The following is a 26,151-nucleotide window of genomic DNA, read 5'->3' as shown; positions in this document are numbered from 1 at the left end:
GCACCATCACCAGGGTCAGGCACAGTTACTAACCCTCAATCATTAAGCTCTTGAACAAGAGGGGATTAACTTCACTCACCCCAACACTCAACACTATGGACTTACTTTCAAGGACTCTACAACTTATGTTTTTGACATTTATTATTTGCTTATTAATTTTTTAATTTACTTTTGCACTATTTGTTGTTTTTGCACATTGGTTGTTTGTCCGTCTTTGCTGCGTGCAGCTTTTCAATGATTCTGTTATTTCTTTGTTCTTACTAGGAATGCCCGTAAGAAAGTTAATCTCAGGGTAGTACATGGAGACATGTATGTACTTTGATAATAAATTTACTTTGAACTTCATTGAACAAATGTTTTGTATTTCTGAAAAGCTGTTAAATTCTACCCCAAAGAGCCTTTTTTAGAAGTGATTTATTTTTGTCTCTTTCCAAAAGTTTCAAAACAAACTATAGAGTGAACTAAGTCTGTTTTTACTAAACAAATTTTCATAACTGATAATTTGCTAATTATTTTTCTACTAGAAATGACTCAATTTTTTCCTTGCATTTGAGCAATATGGTAGAAATTACCAATTTAAAGTTTAATGCACGAAAAAGAAGTTGAATTATTGTCTTTGACTGAAAGCATTACCTTTGCCAAATAACATTTTGCAAGTATTTTGAATTAACATTCCCCACAATGTCACTGCAGTTTAAAAAAACAAGAGTCCCAGGGAGATGGGAACCAGAGTGCCAGAACAGTTGGTAGAGAGGTTGTGGTGAAAGAAATTGGTAAGACTTCAGACAAAGTCAGGAATTAAAAGGTTGAGTATGATGTGACTAGAGTCCTGTATATTTCAGTGCAAGAAGTATCGTAGGAAAGGCGGATGAGCGAAGGGCATGGATCAACACCTGGAGTTTGTAGCCATTAGTGAGACTTGTGAGAGGTGACCCAATATTCTGGGTTCCATTGTTTTAGATGTGACAGAGCAGGAGGGATTAAAGGAGGCGTGACGTTACTAGTCAGGGAAAATGTCATGGCAGGGCTCCATCAGGACAGATGAGAGAACTCGTCTAGTGAGGCATTATGGGTGAAACTGAGAAGTACGAAAGCTATGGCCACATTAACGGGGCTATATTACAGACCATCAAACAGTCCAAGGGATTTTGAGAAACAAATTTGTAAAGAGATCTCAGACTGTTGCAACAAACATAAGGTTGTTATAGTAGGTAATTTTAACAATCCACATATTGACTGGTACTCTCATACTGTAAAAGGACCAGATGGGATAGAGTTTGTTAGATGTGTTCAGGAAAGTTTCCTTCATCAGTATGTAGAAGTTCCAACAAGAGAGTGTGCGCTACTGGATCTGTTATTAGGGAATGAGACAGGGCAGGTGACAGACGTTTGTGTGGATGCACTCCTTGCATTTAGTGACCACAATACCATTTGTTTCAAAGTAAATATGCAAAAAGATAGGTCTAGTCTGCAGGTTGAAATTTTAAATTGGAATAAGGCCAATTTTGATGGTATCAGAAATTATCTGGCAAGTGTGGATTGGGACAGGCTGTTTTCTGACAAAGGGGTACCTGGTAAGTGGGAAGCCTTCAAAAGTGAAATTTTGAGAGTACAAAGCTTGTACGTGAGTGTCAGAATAAAAGGTAAAACTCAAGTAGGTTTTCAAGCGATATTGAGGCTCTGGTTAAGAGAAAAAAGGTCATAGCAGGTATAGGCAGGTAGGAACAAATGAGGTGCTTATGGAGTAAGAGAACACTTAAGAAAAAAATCAGGACGGCTAAAAGAAGTCATGAAGTTGCTGTAGGACACAACATGAAAGAGGATCCTAAGAAATTCTCCAGATATGTTAAGAGCAAAAGGACTGCAAGGGACAACACTGGTCCTCTAGAAGACCAGAATGGTAAATGGTTGGGGAAGATCTTGAAGAATTTTTTTTGCATCTGTATTTACTCAGAAGATGGACACAGAGTCTATAGAAGTGAGGCAAAGTGGCACAATTTCATGGACCCTGTACAGATTACAGAGCAGGAGGTGTTTGATATCCTGAGGCAAATCAGGCTGGATAAAACCCCAGGGGCTGATGAGGTGTTTCCTCGGACTCTGTCAGCATGGCTTTGTGTGTAGTAGGTCATGTCTAACCAATCTTATACAGTAGAGTTTTTCGAGGAAGGTACTTGGATGAAGGCAAGGCAGAGGATGTTGTCTACATGGACCCTTGCAAAGCATTTGATAAGGTCCCACAAGGGAGGTTGGTCAAAAAGATTCGGTTGCTTGACATTCAAGATGAGGTTGTAAATTGGATTCGACATTGGCTTTGTGGGAGAAGCCAGAGAGTGGTAGTAGATGGCTGTCTCTCTGACTGGAAGCCTGTGGCTAGTGGTGTGCCACAGGGATCGGTGCTGTGTCCCTTGTTGTTTGTCATCTATATCAATGATCTCGATGAAAATGTAGTTAACTGAATCAGCGCATTTGTGGCTGAGACCAGGATTGGGGCGTGAGGTGGACAGTGACAAAGGCTATCATGGGTTGCAGATGGATTTGCATCAACTGGAAAAGTGGCAGATGGAATTTTTTGCAGACAAGTGTGAGGTTTTGCACTTTGGTAGGACAACCTGAGTAGGTCTTACACAGTAAATGGCAGGGCACTGAGGAGTGTGGTAGAATAAAGGAACATGGGACTACAGGTCCATAATTCGTTGAAAGTGGCATCACGGGTAGGTAGAGTTGCAAAGAAAGCTTTTAGCATGTTGGCCTTCGTAAATCAAAGTACTGAGTACAGGAGATGGGATGTTATGTTGAAGCTGTATAAGATGTTGTTGAGGCCTAATTTGGAGTATTGTGTGCAGTTTTGGTCACCTACCTACAGGAAAGATATAAACAAGGTTGAAAGAGTACAGAGAAAATTTGCTCGGTCTTGAGGACCGGAGTTAAAAAGGAAAGACTGAAAAGGTTAGGACTGTATTCCTTAGAATGTAGAAGACTGAGAGGAGATTTGATAGAGGTATTCAAAATTATGAGGGGTATAAATAGGGTTAATGCAAGCAGGCTTTCTCCACTGAGATTATGTGTGACTCTAACCAGAGGTCATGGTTTAAGGGTGAAAAGTTTAAGGGGAACATGAGGGTAAACTTCTTCACTCAGAGGGTCATGAGAGTGTGGAATGAGCTGCCAGCACAAGTGGTAGATGCGAGCTCATTTTCAACATTTAAGTAAAGTTTGGATGGGTACATGGATGGTAGGGTTATGGAAGGCTATGGTCCCATTGCAGGTCAACGTGAGTAGGCAATGGACTAGTTGGGCTGAAGATCCGTTTCTGTGCTGTACTTCTCAAAAGAAAAAACACTATTGCGTATTGCAAAGCATTTACCTTCTTATAGTGAATTGTCTGGATCATTGCTGTTTCAAAGCTGTGTGTTCCCTTTAGCTGTGCCTTTTCCCACAGTGCTTTAAGAACTTGTACTGATGCATCCTGGGTAGATAAGGGCTTTGCAGAATAGCTCTGTGACGGATAAGACAATACACATTACTAGGTCATGTGGCTGACTTGTTTAAATCAAAATGTAGGAATACTCAGAATTACAAGGTCTTTATTACTAGAAATGTGATTAGCTTTATACCTTGCAGTCAAGTTAATGCAATTTCTTCAGCAAATATTCTGCAAGGCTTGCGGGCGAAATAAAATTTTAAATAAGAGCACATTATTGACCAAGGCTGTAATTATATACAGGGTTCAGTCATTTTTAATATTAATACATATGGACAGACAAATGAATTGATTGAATTAATTTTGTGCTGATTTCAATGTGCCATTTAAGTTACTTTTCAGAATAAATTTAGAATGGAAAGAATTGTGTCTGCAAGAGATAGCAAACCAGAATACAAGCAAATGGTAACAAAATGTAAACTGGAAGAAAAGGCTACGGTAAACCCGAGGACTGGCAAGATTTTAGGATCCAATAGCCAGATTTGTGGTAAACCAGAGGATTAGGAAGTTTTTAGGATCCAGTAGCCGAACTGAGAAAATGAATTTTGAGAGAAAACTTGCATGTAGTATTAAAACAGTGATCATTTCCATGGAAAGGTAAACGGGAAGAGGGTGCTTTAGGTAAATGCGGGGCCTCTAGAGAACAAGGCCAATGAAGCAAAGAAATGGGCAGATTGTTCAAAAAGTGAAGGATATTGGTACTACCCTGAAGGTATTAGATGGGCTAATTTCAGATAACATGATATTGTTATTTAGGGGCTAAAGGTGGACAAGTCACCAGGGTCCAATGGACTGCATGTTAGGGTTTTATTGGAAGTGGCTGCAGAAGTAGTGGTCCCACTGGCTGAAAAATTTCAAAACCTGCTGAACTCCAGTAAGGTATCAGAAGACTGGAAAGGAGCCAATCTGACCCCCTTGTTCAATAAAGAAGAAAGGCAGAAGGCATTGAAATGCAAGCTGGTTAGTTTAACAGCTTTTATTGGCAAGCTGATAGTGTCAATAATCAGAGGAAATAGCTAAGCATTTCAGAAAGGTGAATGTAATTAAACCTAGTCAAGAAGGGTTGGTACAGTAGCACAGCACTTAGTGTAGTGCTCTCCACTGCCAGCGATGAAGGGTTCAATCCCCCATTGGTACCTGTAAGAAGTTTGTATATTTACTCCATGATTATGTGGGTTTCATCGGGTCCTTCAGATTCCCCGCACATTCCAAAGACGTACGGAGTTAACCAGCACGTCTTTGGACTGCAGTAGTCGTTGACACACACAACACAAATCACTTCATGTCTCAATATACACATGATGAATAAAGTTAACCTTATCTTAATCTTATGATTTTATGAAAGGTAAATCACGTTTGACACGTTTGTTTGATTTCTTTGTGGATATAACAAGGAAAGAACCTGTAGAAGTAGTCTATTTAAATTTCCAAACAGCATTTAATAAGGTGCCATATAAGAGGCTCATTCATATATTAAAAGCATATTGTATCTGAGGAAACTTATTTGATTGGATTGAAAATCTGCCGTCTCATAGAAAAAAGATGGAATAAATGTGTCGTTTACAGACTGGAAAGAGATAACTAGTGGAGGATTACAGGAATCAGCTCTTGGCCTACAGTTGTTGTCTATTTATATTAACAATTTGGAGGAAGGAACAATTTGCAAGGTTTCCAAATTTGCTGATGATCTGACAACAATGGAAAATCATATTGTGATTCTGCAATAGATTGAGTGAGCAGGCAAAAGACTGGCGTTTAATGTAGGAAAGTTTGGGGTCAAGCATTTTGCTAAGAAATCAAAACATAGATTGGCATTCTATGTGGAGAGAGATCAAAGGCACAATATAATGTGATTACCATAACTTGTATGGATATTAATGTTAATTTATATTTATTGTAGAGAGAGAAAGCCTTCTTAATCTATAGGGTGATGTGCTGAGAATTATAACACTGAAGTTAATGTCTCCAGGTGAGGGAATTTTGTTGCTAAGAAGCAGAATTAATCTGTATGAAAAACAAATAAAGGGTCAGATCATGCTGGCTGATTGTTGTGGAGCATCAGTTCAAAAGCATGAACTGTTTAACAGTTACCCTCAATCCCTACCCTGTTTTCTGGTTTGTATCCTACTTCCTATCTCTTCGCCATGACAAGTTCTGACATTATCCACAGTAAGACATTATATTATATATGAATCTACTGCACTATTTTTGTAACTCTACCTGTTACCACTTCAACAAGTTCAATGAAACAACTTTGGAAAGGTATTTACCTGTTGGGAAAGAAACAGGATGTAGATCCAAAGCTGAGGCTGATCAGTGTTGAGGATGAAGCTGGATTTACTATACAGGCAGTAAAATCCTTTCTGTGGACAGCTGAAGAGTACTTTTGCTACACATCCATTGATGGAACCTACACAGAAACAAAGGGAAATTGACAAAACTTTCACTTGAGTACTTTAATGAACCAAAGTTTATTAAAAGGTTGAGAAAGAAAAACACCTAATCTTTGATTAAAGCACCTGCACTATTTTAAAATGTTCTTGGTGAGAGCGTATATATTTTTTTCTTCTTGCTAATCTAACTGTTAAATCCCACTCTCCACAGGATGCCACTGTGCCCTCTCTTTCTCCTGGTAGTTTCAGAAAACAGTGGAGTATAAACATTTATACTGAAAGGTAATGATGTTTCTTTTTCTATAAGTACTACTAACTTTTTTGACTTTATACATTTAAACCACCGCAAAATGAACAGCTTTCATCCTGAGACTTTGGGGGCCAATGTAAGGACTCTTCAGTTTGTATGTGCTTTTCCCTTCAAAGCTGGCTTTCAAAGTTTTTAGAAACTTGACATTTATGTAACAGGTCTGAATGCTTCTTGTTGCTTCAGGAATGTCTTAAAATCTAAAACTATCTACTCAATCCTTTTTATTGGCTGGACATGACTTTTGTTGATTGCTATCAGAAACTTTCCAATTTAGATTTCCAGGGCAATCGCCTCTCATGCCTTTGAGATTTTCTACACTGACTGGTCTGAGCATTTGATTCTCAGTATGTAATGAAAAATCAGTTCTGTGTCCAAGTCTGAAACATTGCAGAGCTGTATCAAATAGAATGACAGCTGGCAGTTTCCTCAGAATTACTTGCGGCTTAACTCAACCAGGACTTAGGTGTAGGCAAAAATAGCAACAAAATTTTGTATCAGAAATGTTGCATATGCAGAATATTATGGAAAATCTGCAGAGAATTCTAATTTTAATTGTGTGAAATATTTATGCAATGTTCCAGAATCTTATTTTTAAAAGCTACAAATCATCTCCATCAGGACTGGCGTCCTGTCGCATTCACCTCAAAAATAACCAAATGCTTTGAGAGGCTGGTCAAGGACTACATCTGCAGCATGCTACTACCCAAACTGGATCCCCTACAATTTGCCTACCGACACAGCCAATCGACAGATGACACAATAGCCACTGCTTTACATACTGTCCTTACACACTTGGAGAAGAGGGATGTTTATATGAGAATGCTGTTCTTGGAATACAGTTCAGCATTCAACACCATAATTCCACCCAGGCTCGACAAGAAGCTCAGAGACCTCTGCCTTGTGCAGCTGGATCCTGGACTTCCTGTCAGATCGCTAGCAGGTGGTAAGAGTGGGCTCCCTCAGCTCTACCCCTCTGACCCTCAACACAGGAGCCCCCTAGGGTTGTATCCTAAGCCCCCTCCTTTGCTCTCTGTATTCCCATGACTGGGTCGCCACCCACAGCTTCAATCTGCTAATTAAATATGCAGATGATACTACATTGATTCGCCTTATCTCAAATAATAATGAGGCAGCCTACAGAGAAGAAGTCATCACCCTGACACAGTGGTGTCAAGAAAACAACCTCTCCCTCAATGTCACAAAAACAAAGGAGGTGGTTGTGGACTACAGGAGGAATGGAGACAGGCTAACCTCTATTGACATCAGTGGGTCTGGGGTTGAGAGAGTGAACAGCTTTACACACATCACCAAGGACCACACTTGGTCTGTACATACCGGCTGTGTGGTGAAAACCATGCCTCTTTTACCTCAAATCATTGAAGAAATTCGGCATGAGTCCCCAAATCTTAAGGACTTTCTATAGGGGCACAATTGAGAGCATCCTGACTGGCTGTATCACTGCCTGGTATGGGAACTGTACTTCCTTCAATCGCTAGACTCTGTGGAGAGTGGTGCGGACAGCTCTGCATCTGTGGATGTGAACTTCCAACTGTTCAGGACATTTACAGAGACAGGTGTGTAAAAAGGGCCTGAAGGATCATTGAAAACCCAAGTCATCCCAACTACAAACTGTTCCAGCTGCTACCGTCAGGGAGACGGTACTGCAGCATTAAAGCCAGGACCAACAGGCTCTGGGACAGTTTCTTCCACCAGGCCATCAGACTGATTAATTCACACTGACACAATCATATTTCTAAGCTATGTTGACTGTTCTGTTGTATGTCTTACTGTACATACTATTTATTACAAATTACTATAACTCATACATCGCACATTCAGATGGAGACATAATGTAAAAATGAATATGAATGATGAAGATGAAAAGGTAAAGATGAATATGAACTCATGAATTTGAAGGCTGTAAGAAATAAAGTCAATTCAATTCATCAGCTCCATTAAGGACACTAACCTCCCCACCATTAATGACATCTTAGAAAGGCAAAGCCTCTAAAGGGCACCATCATCATTAAGGACCCCCACCACCCAGGACATGCCCTCTTCTCATTTCTACCATCAGAAAGGAGGTACAGGAGTCTGAAGACATACACTTAACATTTTAGGAACAGCTTCTTATAAATTTATATTTCTATATAAATATATATGTATTTCTTATTGTAATTTATAGTATATTTTATGTATTGGAGTATACTGCTGCCACAAAACCTCAAATTTCATGACATACGTCAGTGATAATAAACCTAATTCTGAAATCATTAGAAATGTAGGCTTAAGTGCAATAATTAAATTTAAAATGTTTCCTGATTCTCCCTGCTATAGCTGGCACTTGCGACAATCCTGGGTCTTGAACTTCACACATATATTGGAAATAGGCCCTTCGGTCACGTTGTGAGTACTGACCATGATGCCTGGACACGATCCATATCCCTCCGTTGCATCTTCATGTGCTTCCCTAAATGCCACTACTTTATCTACGTCCACCACCACCCCTGGCAGCACTGTCCAGACACTTACTGCTGTATGGGTTTTAAAAAAAACCTTGCCTTGCAAATCCCCTTTTAAACTTTTGCCCCTCCTACCTTAAAGCTAAGGTACAGTTTCTACATTTCTACACTGGGAGAAAGACTTTGATTATCAACCCTATCATATAATTTTCTATACTTCTAGCAGGTTGTCCCTCACTTTCTGATGCTCCACAGAACGCACATTTGTCCAACCTCTCCTTAAAGCTAATACTCTCTAATCCAGGCAGCATCCTGGTGAACCTCATCTACACAGAGGGAAAAACAAGCAGGCAGATTTGTAAAAAGGTTACTGCTTTACCATCAGTTGCTTTATACAATTGTTCATGTCAAAATTAGCAGCATTCTACTATGTACCATGGTGAATGAATGGAAGAAATTTAAAAAATAGTAAAATAGGCCCAGGATACATACCACCAGGTTCAGTAAGAGTTGTTATCCATCAACCATCAGGTTCTTGAACCAAAGGGCATAACTTCACTTGTCCCACCACCAAAATATTTCCACAGCCTATGGATTCACTTTCAAGGACTCTTCATCTAATGTTCTGAATATTTATTGCTTATTTATTTATTATTATTTCTTCCTTTTGTACTTACACACAGTTTGTTGTCTTAGACCATAAGATACAGGAGCAGAAGTAGGCCATTTGGCCCATCAAGTCTGCTCAGCCATTCAATCATGGGCTGATCCAATTCCTCCAGTCATCCGCACTCCCCTGCTTTCTCCCCATACCCTTTGATGTCCTGGCTAATCAAGAACAAACACACCCAATGACTTGGCCTCCACAGCTGCTTGTGGCAGCAAATTCCACAGATTTACCACCCTCTGACTAAAGTCATTTCTCCACATCTCTGTTCTAAATGGACGTCCTTCAATCCTGAAGTCATGCTCTCTTGTCCTTGACTCCCTTACCATGGGAAATAATTTTGCCATATCTAATCTGTTCAGGCCTTTTAACATTTGGAATATTTCTATAAGATCCCCCCTCATTCTCCCGAACTCCAGGGAATGCAGCCCAAGAGCTGCCAGACTTTCCTCATATGGTAACCCTTCCATTCCTGGAATCATTCTCGTGAATCTTCTCTGAACCCTCTCCAATGTCAGTACATGCTTTCTTAAATAAAGAGCCCAAAACTGCACACAATACTCCAGGTGTGGTCTCACGAGTGCCTTATAGAGCCTCAACACTTCATCCTGGCTCTTATATTCTATACCTCTAGAAATGAATGCCAACATTGCCTTCACCTTCTTCACCACCGACTCAACCTGGAGGTTAACCTTTAGGGTATCCTGCACAAGGGCTCCCAAGTCCTTTTGCATCTCTGCATTTTGAATTCTCTCCCCATCTAAATAAAAGTCTGCCTATTTATTTTGTCCACCAAAGTTCAGGACCATACAGATTCCAACATTTACCAGTCCTGACGAAAGGTCTCGGCCCGAAACCTCGACAGTGCTTCTCCTTATAGATGCTGCCTGTCCTGCTGTGTTCCACCAGCATTTTGTGTGTGTTATTTCTCTATATCCCTGTTACTATTGGGTGGTCTATAAAAAACACTCAGTAGAGTTATTGACCCCTTCCTGTTTCCAACTTCCACCCACAGAGACTCAGTAGATCATCCCTCCATGACTTCTTCATTTTTGGCAGCCGTGACACTATCTGATCAGCAGTGCCACACCCACACCTCTTTTGGCTCCCTCCCTGTCCTTTCTGAAAAATCTATAGCCTGGCACTCTAAGTAATCATTCCTGGCCCTGAGCCGTCCAAGTCTCTGTAATGGCCGCAACATTATAGCTCCAAGTACTGATCCATGTTCTAAGCTCGTCCACTTAATTCATAATACTTCTTGCATTAAAATAGACAAATCTCAAAACATCAGACTGAGAACATTCCTTCTCTATCACCTGCCTATCCTCCCTCTCGACCTGTCTTCAAGCTTTCTCTATTTGAGAGCCAACAGCCCCTTCCTCCATCTTTTCAGTTTGATTCCCACTCCCCTGCAATTCTAGTTTAAACTCTCCCCAATAGCCTTAGCAAAAATCCCTGCCAGGATATTGGTCCCCCTGGGATTCAAGTGCAACCCATATTCAGTAATCTCATCCCCAATAATCGATTGCAACAACTTCCCAACCCTTGATGTCAGGCTAACAGGTCTATAGTTTCCTTTCTGCTGCCTCCCACCCTTCTTAAACAGCAGAGTAACATTTGTCTTTTTCCAGTCATCTCGTACAATGCCAGAATCTATCGATTCTTGAAAGATCATAATTAATGCCTCCGCAATCTCTCCAGCTACCTCCTTCAGAACCCGAGAGTGCATTCCATCAGGTCCAGGAGATTTATCCACCCTCAGACCATTAAGCTTCCTGAGCACCTTCTCAGTTGCAATTGCACATACTTCACTTCCCTGACACTCTTGAATGTCCAGTATAATGCAGATGTCTTCCGCTGTGAAGACTGATGCAAAATACGCATTCAGTTCCTCTGCCATCTCTGCATCTCTCATTGCAATATCTCCAGTGTTATTTGCTATTGGTCCTATATCTACCCTCAACTCTCTGTTGCCCGTTATACACTTAAAAAAGCTTTTAGTATCTTCTTTGATATTAGTCACCAGCTTCCTTTCATAATTCATCTTTTCTTTTCTAATGACCTTCTTAGTTTCCTTCTGCAAGTTTTTAAAAGCTTTCCAATCCTCTATCTTCCCACCAGCTTTGGCTTCCTTGTATGCCCTCTCTTTTGCTTTTACTTTGGCTCTGATTTCACTTGTTAGTCATGGTAATGTCCTTCTTCCATTCGAAAATTTCTTCTTACTTGGAACATATCTGTCTTGCACTTTCCTCATTTTTCGCAGAAACTCCAGCCATTGCTGCTCTGCTGTCCTTCTTGCTAGTGTCCCTTTCCAGTCAACCTTGACCAGTTCCCCTCCCATGCCAATGTAATTTCCTTTATTCCTCTGAAATACTGACATATTGGATTTTATTTTTTCCCTCTCAGATTTCCATGTGAACTCAATCATATTGTGATCACTGTTCCCTAAGGGTTCCTTAACCTTAAGCTCTCTTATCACCTCTGGATTATTGCATAACACCCAATCCAGCACAGCGAATCCCTTAGTGGGCTCAACAACAAGCTGTTCTAAAAAGGCATCACTTAGACATTCTACAAATTCTCTCTCTTGAGGTCCAGTACTGACCTGGTTTTCCCAATCCACTTTCATGTTAAACTCCCCAATGATTATCATGACATTGCCCTTCTGACATGTCTTTTCTATCTCCTGCTGTAACTTGTAATCCACATCCTGGCTGCTGTTTGCAGGCCTGTATACAACTGCCATTAGGGTCCTTTACCTTTGCCATTACTTAACTCAACCGATAAGAGATTCTACACCTTCCGATCCTGTGTCATCCCTTTCTTATGATTTAATATTATTTCTTATACACAGGGCCACACCACCCCCTCTGCCTACTAACCTATCTTTCTGATACACTGTATATCCTTGGATGTTCAGCCCCCAATGGCAGCCATCCTTTAGCCAAGTTTCAGAGATGGCCACAACGTCATACTTGCCAACCAGTAGCTGATCGTCCATTTTATTTCTTACTCAAATACAACACTTTCAGTCCAGTATTTGTTGCTTTCTGTTTTAACTGCACCATACCTCTATTTCCCTGCAACTCATCCCACTGGCTCTGATAATGCCTCATCTCCTGCTTGTCTTTTCTATCATCTCTGGTTGCACGCTCTTTGATTTATTTCAGGTTTCCCCTTCCACAGCCCTATATCCCTGGTTCCCATCCTCCTGCCAAATTAGTTTAAACCCTCCCTTACAGCTCTATTAAACCTGCCTGCTAGGATATTGGACCCCTTTGGGTTCAGGTGTAACCCGTCCTTTTTGTACAGGTTGTACCTCCCCCAGAAGATGCCCCAATGATCCAGGAACCAGATGCCCTCCTCCCTATACCAGTCTCTCAGCCATGCATTAATGTGCCTGATCATGTTATTCTTGCACTCATTAGCACGTGACACAGGCAGCAATTTTGAGATTATTACCCTTCTGTACTCTGGGTGAACGTGCTAGTTGGGTAGTCTTTCATTGATTATGTTATGGTTATTATTCTATAGATTTATTTGAGTGTATGCCCACAGAAAATAAATCTCAGGGTTGTATATGGTGACATATATTTACTTATATAATACAGCTTCCTTGAACTTTGAAATATCTAAATGACTTGGACCGTGATAAAAATTATACACTTATTTTCAACAATCCACCATGCAAGAAGTTAGACAAAATGCTGCATGTGTTTTTGAGTAGAAGGCTCTTCTGTAGTGCTGCTTTCTGCAGCTGTGGAAATGACATTCTTTGGGTGGCCAAGATTAGACCTAGCTACAAAAAAAAATACAAGCAAACCGGAGGAAGGAACGTACCCTCAAACTTAGCGTGAGCAGCTTAGAGATTATTTTTCAGAAAAAAATTCTCTAATACTTTCTTAATACAGATTGATTTAAAGTGAACATACAACTTAAAAACTTCTGTTCCTGAAAAAATATTTGAGTAAAAATCTCTTCCATGTGCTGAAACATTCTTAGCTCAAGCTGACCACTGCAGGTTGCAGGGAATCCCCCCATGCTCAGACTTCGTTTCTGTGTTAATTTGGAACACTGGACATTTCACAAGTGCCTCATGCACAAGTACTGTCCTTTTCTCTTTGGCAGCTTAAAGAGTTTCAGGAAGACTGGGAGTTCTGAGATGCCAGAAAAATGCTGTTCTGATGCATAATGAATCATTGATCATAACTTTGTCATGAAATCCCAAATTAATTAATAACCTCTGGTGGTTTTGACACCCTTACTACTGCAAAGCCCCAGGCATTGTTTTGCAACATAGACAATTTTAAGAGCGATCGGAGTCGGTACATTTAATACATTTTCAGTGGGTACTACTCCATTAAGTCATTTTGGCAGATAATAATTCTTTAGCTGGAATCCTATTCTATTATGTAAGAAAGAAAGAAAGATAGTAATGATACAACAATGAATGTCACATCCCAATGTTGGTCAAACTCCAAAACTAGTTACTTATATTCAGCAGTATGGGACCCTAATGACACACAGTGGGGATTAATCCTGACCACATATTGGCAAGTGGAAGCATACATGGTGAATATTGCCAATTGTTTACCAACAAGCAACACATCATAGATATCCTCATTTAATTAAAATTACATTGATCTCTTATCGCTAGCTGTCTTATTGTTATATTATAATGCTGATCAACAATCCCCAAACATATGAGCTAATCCATTTCTGTAAACAATCCATTAAAAATTTGTTGGCATGATGATATTTGTTGTTGTAATGTGAATAAACTCACCAGAGGGACACTGATGCTAGTGGATACAGAAGTGTTTTACTTAACAAAATGAGACACTCTTGAAGGAAGAGGCCCGTTTGACTGAATATTACATGACATTTTATATGCTAACGATCAAAGGTAACAACAGGACAGTTCTATAGTTACAATGTATCTACAATGCTTCCTTTGAATTACATATAATTTTCACACCTCCTTCTTCAGACCCATACTGCAGTCACCCAAAATAAATGTTAACCAGCATTGTCTGGTTTTCAATCAACTGGAGTCCACAGCTCCAGGAAACAATGGATCAGGGCTGCATTTAAAATTTAATCTGCAAATCTGAAGATTGGTTGCTGAGGTTAATATTTGCTATATACCCCAACTCCAGTCTGTGACCTAACATTTGCCAATTTCCATGCTGTGTAACTCTACAACCTCTATAACTGATCACTCACTGAGATGAACAAGAAGTTAAAACTGTCAAATTGACTGAAGTTATTGTATCAGATTGATAGTACATCATCAACATTACCCTCATTAGAAAGGAATCAGAAAGTTGTAGTTTCAGTTCCACTCAGGGACTTGAGCACATGATCCACACTGAGGAGTGCTGCACTGTCAGAGGTACACTCTTTTGAAGGAGATGCTGATCCAAAGTTAACTTGCTCTTTGATAAACAATGCATTGCATTTCTCTGAAGAGCAGCTTAAGAGTTAGGTGATATTTATCCCTCAACCAACAAAACTGAAAACAAATTACGTGATAGTTACCTCCTGACAGTAACTTATTGTATTTTGCTTTTGAAATGTGGTGATATTACAATCACGGAAACAGTTTCACACACAGTTTCTGGGAACAAAGTCATACCACATTTCATATGTTATGACGTAAAAACACCTTAGTAATACTTCATTATCTGTAAGGTGCTCTGGAATATTGGAGTTGTCAATATACATGGAAGAACTTTATTTTCTCTCATTATGGTCATTTCTTTAATCAGCTGAATGGATTGATCTTTTGATTTAACTTACTGTAATTTCAGAGGAATCAAATCTTAAATAGCACCTAATAATGAAACAGACCAGGTTGTGAAAAACAGGGTAAAGTTCTGTACTGTTGTTCTCACAGTAACATATTGTATTTTGCTTTGAAATGTGTTGACATTATAATCAAGGGAACAGAGTTCAACATGTGCAGATTTAGAGTGTTTAGCCCATAGAACAGGACATTTATTTCCCACGTCTCCATTCAGAACCCTCTATTATTATTTTCTTCATTTTGTGGAATCCAGAAATCTTTGTTTTTCTGCATTTTCCATCTGATTTGGCTTTTCAATTATTATTTTCAATGTAATTATGAATAATCAGGAACTAATTTAAAACCAAATTCTCAGTTTATTTTTATTTTAAACATTTAACTTTTGCCAACTTATCTCTAATAGAGTTTTTAATGTAAAACATATTTACAACGTTTATTTGTCTGGGCAAGCACACATATATGGCTACTGAACTGTGATCCATTTGTGAAAAAGGATTTTGTCACATCTGTTAAATAAGGTTTTAAATTGAATGAATACATGTATTGTAACATTTTGGATGTTTTGAAATCATGCCCTAATGGACTGAGTTCAGAGCCAATATTAGTAATTTTCCCAGGAGTAGACACATTTTCAAATGTAGAGCCAGTGCTTCCCAAAAGTAAGTAGAATTTTCCATGAAATCCAAATTGAATTTCACAATTGGATTTCACTTTTCTATTATTAGATTGTGATCCAAAAACAATGCTTGTGGGGGACATTCTTTGGAAGAAATCTTTGTTTTTCCAAATGCTTTGCTGTTTACTGAAAGCAATATCAACCCAAAATATAAGCCAGGTCTACACCAAGCAGTAGGTGATAATAATGTTTACCTATATGCAGGAAATCCTGTATTTCTTCTCACTTGGGTACATTAATTTTTTTGGTTGGAACAAAATATATCACCTGTTTTCTTTACATTATTTCACCAATCTTCTACGTGCATGCTCATACCTCCCCTCAAAATATTAAAGAACACTTGCAAGGTGGCGCGTTTCCTTATTTTAAAAAAAATTGTGGAATGTTCTGTTGCAGTGGAAAAAATTTAACTATTTTATTCAAGAAGAGAGACAGAAAGCAGGTAACTTTGGGCAAATTAGCGTTCTCTCAGTGGGAAGAAGGAGATGGGAATATATCTATTATTAGAGATGTTGTCACAGAAACCTAGAAACATTCAAGATAATCAGGCAAAGTCAACATGATTTTGTGGAAGGGAAATCATTTTTGACCAACTTGTTGGAATTCTTTGAATTAATATTCACAGAATATTACCAGATAAAACAGAATTAATGGATATACTATACTTGATTTCCAAAAAGCACTTGATAAGTTGCCACATCTAAGATTACTTGGAACATATAAGTTTAGCTTAGGAGATAATATATTGATATGCATCATGTTGGCTGGCTAATGGGAAGCAGACAAGAGCCATAAATTGGTCTATTTCATACATTGCAATAAATGGTCCATCACAGGATCAGTGGCTGAGCCTCAACTTCTTAAACAAGACTTGGTTGAAGACAATAAAGATATGCTTGCTTACCTGTAAAGTCACAAGTACCAGTAGGAAAATAAACTATGGTGAAGAGATAAAGAAAAATATAGGTAAATGAATAGGCAAACATTTGGCAAATAGTGTGAGAAAGTGAAATTACCCATTTTGGCAAGAAAAGTAAAAACAAAGCGCATTATTAAAATAGTAAGAGAGTGTAGAGCTCTGGATTGGGGAGGGTTCAGTATGTTTAAATGCAAGCTCAAAGGGGGCCTCATATCCGTTGTGCAGTCCTGCCGCATGAGTTGTCCATGTCCTACAATTGTTGGGCCACATGACAGAATGTCAATGATAATGTTCCTAGAAAAGTCGACACATCCATTACTCACCTTTATAGGACAGATTGATTCATATTTGATACAAATACCCAGAATGAGACTGAAGAATAAACTATAAGGGTCCATGACACTTTTGTAGTCATTGGCTCTGCTCTTCCTGATCTGGTGCTCAGCAGGTTTAACTAAAACTTAGCCAAGCATAAGATGTTCAACATCAGGCTTCTTGCAATCATTTTTCAGGTGAAATCATCTTCTTCCAAACATCCTCTAATCTGCTACTTGGTACATGGGATGATTCCTGATCCTAAGTGCCAAGGAACAGTGTGGGAACAGCTCCTTGCAGAACATAGTGCTGTCAGATGAGTGAACCAGGAAAAGTTCCATTCATGAACAGGCTAAAGTCATCTTTGGCTGGCAAAGAACCTTCCTCTTGCTTTACCAACTGTCAAACCTGCCAAGGACTCTGTGATCTTCTTAATGTCCTTGACACTCAGAAACATTAAACATTGTTTCAGTCATTAAGTTAAGAAGCTAAGAGTACAGAAAATCTAAATTCTAATAAATTTTGAAATAAACTCAAACTTGCAAAGGAAGTAAAGGCATTAATACTTGTCATAGTTTGTTGGAGTAGGTTAGCCTATTGAAATCAAATTTGATCAGGCTTTTTAAGCAATTCTCAACCATTAGCAGTATGGACTCTCTGCACATAAACACAAAAGCTGGATATCCAGAACAGCACACATGGAAGTGCTGGAGGAACTCAGCAGTCTTGATGAAGGGTCTTGGCCTCTGCATAGATGCTAGCTGATCTGATGGAATCTGCAAATAACTGGTCTGTCACTGGGCATCCAACAGAGCAGAGTTGTGAAAACACTGCAAATAACTGACACCAATACTGCCTTTATGCAGAAATCCCAAAGGAGCTCTCAGTGAAATGGAAGATGTCAGCAATAATGTCAGTACTTAAGAACAAAGGAATGTACATGAAGGGATAGGCCAATTATTGTTAATGTAGGGACTTTATATGTCAAGGACCAGAAATTAGGACCAAATTTTGAATAGGTTATTAATAATTCAAAAGATCTGTAGTCCCTACAATTTAGAACATCAAGAGAAGATTTGATTAAAGTTTTCAAGGAAACAAAGGGAATAGGAGGATAGATCAGAAATTATTTTCTACGACAATGCATCATAGCTTCAATTATTAGAGGCAGAACCTTCAGGACATTTGTTTACAAACAAATCTCTTCAGCAAAAGGGCAATTGATGATTTTTGAAGTAAATATTCAAAGATTCTTGGCAAGTAAGAGAATGAAGAGGTGAGGAAAAGGCTGGTACAAAAATTATCCATGATGTCATTGAATGGTTGAAGTGACTTGTGGGAACAAATGACTCGTTCTTGCGCTCACATTTCTCTTAAATTGGCAAACCTGTGCATCGTCTGGAAAAATAATTGTTTATTGTGAGGAATTTACTCCTACAGCATAGAGTCATAGAAAAGTAGAGCATGAAAACAGGCCCTTACAGTCCATCTAGTCTGTGCCGAACCATTTAAACTTCCTACTCTCATCGACTTGCACTGGGACCAAGTGGAAAAGCCCCTTTGCATTTACCATATCTCTACCCCTCATCATTTTGCATACCTCTATCAAATCTCCTCTCAATCCTCTATGTTCAAAGCAATTAAGTCCTAACCTATTCAATCTTTCCTTATAACTCAGGTACTCTAGTTCCAGTAACATCCTTGTAAATTTTCTCAGTACTATTTCAACCTTGTTTACATCTTTCCTGTAGGTATGTGACCAAAACTGCATATAATACTCCAAATTAGGCCTCACCAAGGTCTTAAACAACTTCAACATAACATTGCATCTTCCGTACTCAGTACTTTGATTTATAAAGGTTAATGCACCAAAAGCTTTCTTTATGAACCTATCTACCTGTGATGCTACTTTCAATGAATTATAGACCTGTATTTCCAGATCTCTTTGTTCTACAGAACTCCTCCTTTCAATGTGCAAGTCCCACCCTGGTTGGTCCAACACTTCATTTTGCAATACCTAAGTGCAAAAGTGCACTTCATATTGCCTGCATTAAATTCCATCTGCCATTTTCCCAGATCCCACTGCAAGCTCTGATTGTCTTCCTTACTGTCCACTACACCCACAATCTTGGTGTCTTCTGCAAATGTGCTGATCCAGTTAACCACATTTTCATCCAGAAAGCTTTTGGTGCATTAACCTTTATAAATCCAGATCATTGATATAGATGACAAACAAAAGACCCAGCACTGACCTCTGTGGGACTCCACCAGTCACAGTCAGAGAAGCAACCAGCTACTACCACTCTCTGGCTTTTACTACAGAGCCAATGTCTAATCTAATTTACTACCTCACCTTGAATGCCGAGTGACTGAACCTTCTTGACCAACCTCCCATGCGGGACCTTGTCATATACCTTCATCAGCTTCCTAGGTAACTTCCTCAAAAACTATAAGATTGAAAACAGATCTAGTGCTGCTCACAGTGAACACTGATGCAAAATACTTTTTCAGATCATCTGCTATTTCATTGTTTCCCCATTACTACCTCTCCAGCATCACTTTCCAGCGTGTGGATATCTGCTCTCACTTCTCTTTTTTACTCTTTATGTATCTGAAGGGTTCCCTGTTCAAGATGGCGGAGCTTGACATTGAAATGTCAATTATAATCGATACCCGTACCCAGCTGGAAGTCCAAGAAGAGTTTATTCTTCTATGTATTTGGTTAGACTTGACCTATCACGTACAAAACCTTGCTGACAATCGCTAATCAGTCCATGTTTATCCAAATACTCATATATCCAGTCCCTTAGGTTACTTTCACGTAACTTTCGCACTACTGACGACAGACTCACAGGCCTATAATTTCTTGGTTTATTCTAAAAGCCTTACTTAAACAATGGAAAAACATTATCTCTCCTCCAATCCTCTGGTACCTCACCTGTCACTAAGGATGATTTAAATATCTCTGCTAGGGCCCCTGCAATGTCTGCACTTGCCTCCCACGGGGTCCGAGAGAACAGCTTGCCAACCCCTGGAGATTTGTCCACCCTACTTTGCATCAAAACAGCAAATACCTCCTCCTCTGTAATTTGTATAGGGTCCATGAAGTCGATGCCACTTTGCCTCACTTCTATAGACTCTATCCATCTCCTGAGTAAATACTGATACAAAAAAAAAACACTTAATATCTTCCCCATCTCTTTTGGTTCCATGTATGGATTACCATTCTGATCTTCCAGAGGACCAATTTTGTCCTTTGCAATCCTTTTGTTCTTAACCTATCTGTAGAATCCCTTAGGATTCTCCTCCACCTTGTCTGCTAAGGCATCCTCATCCTTCTTTTAGTCCTCCTGATTTCTTTCTTAAGTGTTCTTTTACATTTTTTATACTTCATAAGCACCACATGTGTTCCTACCTGCCTACACCTACAATGCACCTCTTTTTTTTTCTTAACCAGTACCTCAATATTTCTTGAAAATCAAGGTTCCCTGAACCTATTGTTTTTTATTTAACCTATTATTCTGACAGGCACATACTTTGCACTCTCAAAATTTCACTTCTGAAGGCCTCCCACTTACCCAAGTACTCCTTTGCCAGAAAACAGCCTGTCCCAATCCAAATTTGCCATCAAAATTGGCCTTTCTCCAATTTAGAATCTCAACCCACAGACCAGACCTAACTTTTTCCACATTTACTTTGAGACTAATGGCATTACGATCACTAGATGCAAATTGTTCCCTTACCCAGCCCTGTTTCATTCCCTAATCACAGATCAAGTATTGCACACTCTCTCATTGCAACTCCTACGTACTGATTAAGGAAACTTTCCTGAACAAATCTGATGAACTGTATGCCATCTAGTCCTTTTACAGAATGATTTTCTGTTCACATCAAACAACTCAGTTACAACAAATTTCAAATATCTTATGGTGCATGTTTTGATATGGCACAAAGCTCAAGCACCGCAGTCACCTCAACTGACTGTGGACCAAACATAAACAGAATTCAGGCATACATCAATCATACTTAAGTGAGAAGAATTCCTTCATCACAACTTACTAATTCAAGACTAAATGTTGTCTTCTGAGAGCTGTAATACTGAAGCGAAGCACTAAACAAAGACAGATGGACACATTAACCAATAGTCCAGAGACGTTTGCTTTCATTTTTTTACCTTTCATCCCTTGAAGACCCTGGGCTAATTTTTTCCAACTTTTTCCTGATTAAGAGGGAAGAACATTTAGTGACTGACTGGGAAACACAGAAGGCTTAAAGGATGAATCATTATTTTGCCCTATTGGGTAGAGGAATGGTGCCTCTGTCCTTGGCAAATTTGGGAGCTTTGTATGTGGAATAATGAATGAAAACTCGTCTTCTATCACTGATATACTGAAGACATAAATATGAAAATCTGCAAATGAATTACTGATTTGTTTTGCAAACTGAAAGTTCTGTCTTGCAATGAGTATAAATAATTAAATCAATCTGGTTTTACTCTTCCCAATTCCACAATACTTCTTAATCAATAATATATTTACAGTACTAACTAAACTGACTACAACAAGAAGAGTGACATCAAAAGACAGTTGTTTTGAATCCAGGCCAACAGATTGACATGGTATGTGAGGTTAATAAAACTGTATGTACAACCCCCATTGTAAGAAAGGGGGGAGTGATTAGGAACAAAAGGCAGTTCATGTTTCTTAGCTTGTCCTCCTATAAAGAAAAAAATAGTATGTCCTCCAGAGATTTGAAACGTTTCAATACATTACAATCAATTATCTACTTCGGAGGCTTAGTAATTATCATATTGTATAGAAGCTCAGCAGCCAATTTGCACACAATTGGGCCTCATATGTACCAATAAAATGGATGCCCAGTTAGTCTATCCTGGTAATAAATTTTGGTCTGGCATCTCTTTACTCATTATTGTTCTAACACCCACTCAGGAGATGGATGGGAAGGGATCACCAGCCAGGTCCAACATTGTTGTGGATGATACTTGATAAACTACTGACTCAGCCAAAACTGCATCAACTGGGTGAAGGCCAGTTCGTGAAGAATTATGAGTGGTGAGTGATGCAGGTTATGGACTCACTGGGTTACGTAAACCAGAATCAAAAGAATGGTTTTATTATCAGTCTCTTCAGATGATTGCAGTGTGTGTTGCATGCAGACTACATCTAAATTTCAGTGTAATTGAAGATGTCAGTGGAGGTAAGTTCCTAGTGAGAACATGGTCAAAGAGCTGAACAGCAGCAGGGACGATTCTGATAATGAAGGAGTTAAGATATGAAGAGCATTTGGCAGTTTTGGGCCTGTACTCACTGGAATTTAGAAGAATGCATGGGGAATCTCATTGAAACCTACCAAATTTTGAAAGGACTGGCTAAGGTGGATGTGAAAAGGACGTTTCCACTGGTGGGGGTATCTAGAACAGCACAGCCTCAAAATATGGAGTGACCTTTTAGAACAGAAGTAAAGGACGAATTTCTTTAATCAAAGAGTGTTGAGTATGTGGAATGCTCTGCTACAGACTGCAGTGGAGGCCAAGTCCTCAGGTATATTCAAAGTGGAAGTTGATAGATTACTGATTGGTCAAGGCATCAAGGGATATGGTGAGAGGGCAGGTGTATGGGGTTGAATGGGATCCAGGATCAGCCATGGTAAAATGGTGTAGTGGACTTAATGGGCTGAATAGCCTAATTCTGCTTGTATGTTTTATGGTCTTAAAGGGAGCAATGAGAGAGGGTCTCGCTGAACTCCGTGTCCACGTCCCTCCCCACTGAACTCCCTACTGGCACTTATCCCTATATCTACCCCTGCACGTCCTCCCTTACCACCATTCAGGCCCCCAAACAGTCCCTCCAGGTGAGGCGACACTTCAACTCCAAGTCTGGTGGGGTCATCTATTCTATCTGGAGTCCCAGGTCTGACCTCCACTCCATTGATGAGAACTGATGTAGCTTTCTCTCCTTTGCTCTGTCCACTGCAAAAGGCAGAATCTCCTGGTGGCCACCCATTTCACTTCCACTTCCCAATCCCATTCTGACATGTCTGCCCATGGCGTCCTCTACTGCCACAATGAGGCCATGTTCAGGCTGGTGGAGGAACACCTTATATTTTGTCTGGGTAGCCTGCAACCTGATGGCATGGAGATCAATTTCACTAACTTCCAGTAATTTCACTCCCTTTCCCCCCTTTTTTCATTCGCATTCTGGTCCCTCTCTCATCCTTTCTCTTCTCCTCACCTGCCCATCACCTCCCTCTAGTGTCCCTCCTCCTTCCCTTTCTCCCATGGTCCACTGCTTCTTTTATCAGATTTCTTCTTCCACCTATCATCTCCCAGCTTCTTACTTCATTCACCCTCTCACCTGGTTTCACCTATAAGCTTGTACTCCTTCCTGATCTGGTTTCTTCCCCATGCCTTGCCAGTCCGTATGAAGTGTCTCAGCTGGAAACATCAACTGTTTATTCCCCTCCATTGCTGCTGCCTGACTTGCTGAGTTCCTCCAGCACTTTGTCTGTGTTGCTCAAGATTTCCAGCACACCTGCAGAATCTTGTATTATAAGATTTTTCTCTGAGGCAGGATCAGTTAAATACAATTAAAATATGCCATGATTTCATTTCTTACCTTCGATAATACACTCATCTGGGACAGGGATTCTCTTCACCATCTCAGAAAAGCACGACTTTACAGCATGGATATGTCCTTTGAGATACAGAGAGAGTTGATCCTGTGCTTCTGAGAGATGCACCAGACTTCCTGCACTACCTCGCTTATCATTGTCCTCAACAGTACCACAGGCATTTCTGGAGTCATTTGAGGCAATATTGCAATGAGAGAGAGACAGCAATTGGTGCTTATGTTCATCAGGCTCTTGACACAAAAGTTGTTTGACACTGCCTTCACTGAGTGATCTGTCTGAGTATGTGATAGCTGTCTTAATGTCTCCGTTTTCTCCCTCATCACATTCACAGCTTAATGACTTTGTGTGCATTGCATGAAGAGCGAGACTTTTGGACCTGTCATTTTAAAGAGATTGAACACAGTGTTTAGCTTAACATAAAAACTTCACGTGCCTCCAGAACACAAGAGAGATTTCTGGTTAATTAACTTCATACTTCTCAATAAACCGAGCAGTAAATTATATTCATAGCCTTGGAAATTAGGGGCTAATGCAGCACTCCTCTTGTAAGTCTAGAAGGAGTCAGGAACTCCAGAGGAATTTCTTCAGCCAGTGGGTGGTGAATCTGTGGAATTTATTGCCACAGAGGGCAATGGTGGCCAAGTCACTGGGTGTATTTAAGGCAGAAATTGGTAGGTTCTTGATTGATAAAGGGGTTAAGAGTTATGGGGAGAATGGGCTTGAGGAAAAAAATTCAGACTTAGTTGAATGGCAGAGTAGACTCTGGCTTAATGATGTTATGTTCTATACCTTATGATGTTATGGAGTGGGCTAGGACCCAGGTCTCAGCCTAATTTTAGGCTTTCTATGACACAGGATATTTCTCATTTGACGACAGAGATTTTACAATTCCCCAATGATTTGCTTTGGGAGAAGGATGAAGGGAATGGGAGTTGGTCTTTTTCCACCTACATTTAAAGTTGCCCCTATTCCTCTTCTACCAATTACTTTTTTCATGTTATGGCCATGCTAAAACATAGAGCAGTACGGCACAGTACTGTAGACACTTTGGACCTATGCTACCAAAGTTTAGTGGTGGATTTTTTTTCTTGATTTTCATACTTCATCTATATTGAAGGTAAGTACTTTCTGCTGGCCATATACAGGCAGATGATCAATAATGCCCTCCAAAGAAAAGGGAAGGAACTTCTGAAACTATGACCAAAGTTCATCCCCCAATTAACCGCACCAAAACCAAATGCAGTGACAGTTTGTGGCATTTTGTTTAGGCTTTCATGGGAACAAAGGAACCTCTAGGCTTTACCATTCTGCTAGTGGAAGGATACAAAAACAAGAGAGTAGTTAGCCAGTAATGGCAACCATACCAGCCTGCACTGTATTTCAACCATTCTCACTTATTAATGCACTGCTTCAGTTCAATTATTACCACCTGCAAAATCTGTGCTGATATTGTACATATGTTTGAACACATGAAGAAAAAGATAGCTTATGTCAAGATACAAAATCACTTTTAAGTAACTATAAAATGTTAGTTCATAAATCATTTGAATTGATTTCTTTCCTACAAATTATTATAAAAATTCCTTTCTCAGTCATTAAATGCAAACCATGCAGTTCCAACTATTTTCACATGGTTACTTGCATGTTTCTGGATAGCACAATCCCTTTAAGCATTTAAGAGATTAACTCCCAGACCTAGTCAATCCAGCACAGCTAATTGCACATTAATACACAAAAAAACTAAACTTCATTACAAGCTAGATTTTCAAATAAAAGAACATTATTTCTTGCCCGTAACACTGATTTCGGAATGGTCACACGTATGCAGCAGTGTGAGATTTTCCAAAAAGACTAAGGCACAGATTTTGTCAAAGAATACGAGCAAACCTAACTGCAACTACCTTTGTTCCGGTGATACTGACAAGAACTTTGGTATTTCCATGCATGGCTGTTTTAAAAATCACCCCAGGTTTCAGTTAGTGACTCAAGTGCTTTATCTGCAGAGGCTTCAGGATTTAGGTATGACAAGGGACTGAAGGTCGAAAAAGTATTCTGTCCTGGGAAAAGCTTATTAAACCAGTAATGGTTTATGCACCCACGGCATCATGAACAAGAGAACTGGCTGTGCAAAGGGAAATCCTGCTACTGAACCAATGCGGTGCAAGCATTAGAAATCAGCAAGCTTTCTGATCATGCATTGCTGCATGAAGTCTGGGTGGACTTCTAATTATGTATTAAGCCAAATTACTATTAAGCAAACCTAATAACCCTAATGATTTCATATTTTGCATCTGTATTATAATTCCCTCATTTACATAATGAGCCGTGACTCTGCTGATTGGCAGGCTGCCCAATCTCACCTGTTGCTTGCCCTTGGACTATACAGTTCCTTGCAGCGTGGTCTGGGTAAAACTTTCTGCTAGGAGCCTCAGTGCATTGTATAAGCAAGAATGCTGTGCTTGCAG

At 39.6% G+C, this 26,151-nt stretch overlaps 1 protein-coding gene across 6 annotated transcripts in view; it reads right to left on the bottom strand.

Annotated features, from left to right (window-relative positions):
• veph1 (ventricular zone expressed PH domain-containing 1) overlaps positions 1-26,151 on the bottom strand; it is a 227,317-nt gene that overhangs the window by 46,796 nt on the left and 154,370 nt on the right. For 4 of the 6 annotated variants that reach the window (XM_073041043.1, XM_073041044.1, XM_073041047.1 and 1 more), the window contains exons 9-12: positions 23,671-24,062; positions 16,706-16,738; positions 5,755-5,894; positions 3,368-3,499 (exon numbers count right to left, since the gene is read on the bottom strand). In XM_073041043.1, the coding sequence (XP_072897144.1) occupies positions 3,368-3,499; positions 5,755-5,894; positions 16,706-16,738; positions 23,671-24,062 (697 nt within the window). Of the gene's footprint in view, positions 1-3,367; positions 3,500-5,754; positions 5,895-16,705; positions 16,739-23,670; positions 24,063-26,151 lie in introns of those variants that run through there. The other 2 variants (XM_073041046.1, XR_012098357.1) reach the window with 2 other exon arrangements.

Source organism: Hemitrygon akajei, chromosome 3, assembly GCF_048418815.1.
Source record: "Hemitrygon akajei chromosome 3, sHemAka1.3, whole genome shotgun sequence".
NCBI lineage: Eukaryota > Metazoa > Chordata > Chondrichthyes > Myliobatiformes > Dasyatidae > Hemitrygon > Hemitrygon akajei.
The sequence above is the reverse complement of the archived record's forward strand: the minus strand, read 5'-3'. Positions and strand labels throughout refer to the sequence as shown.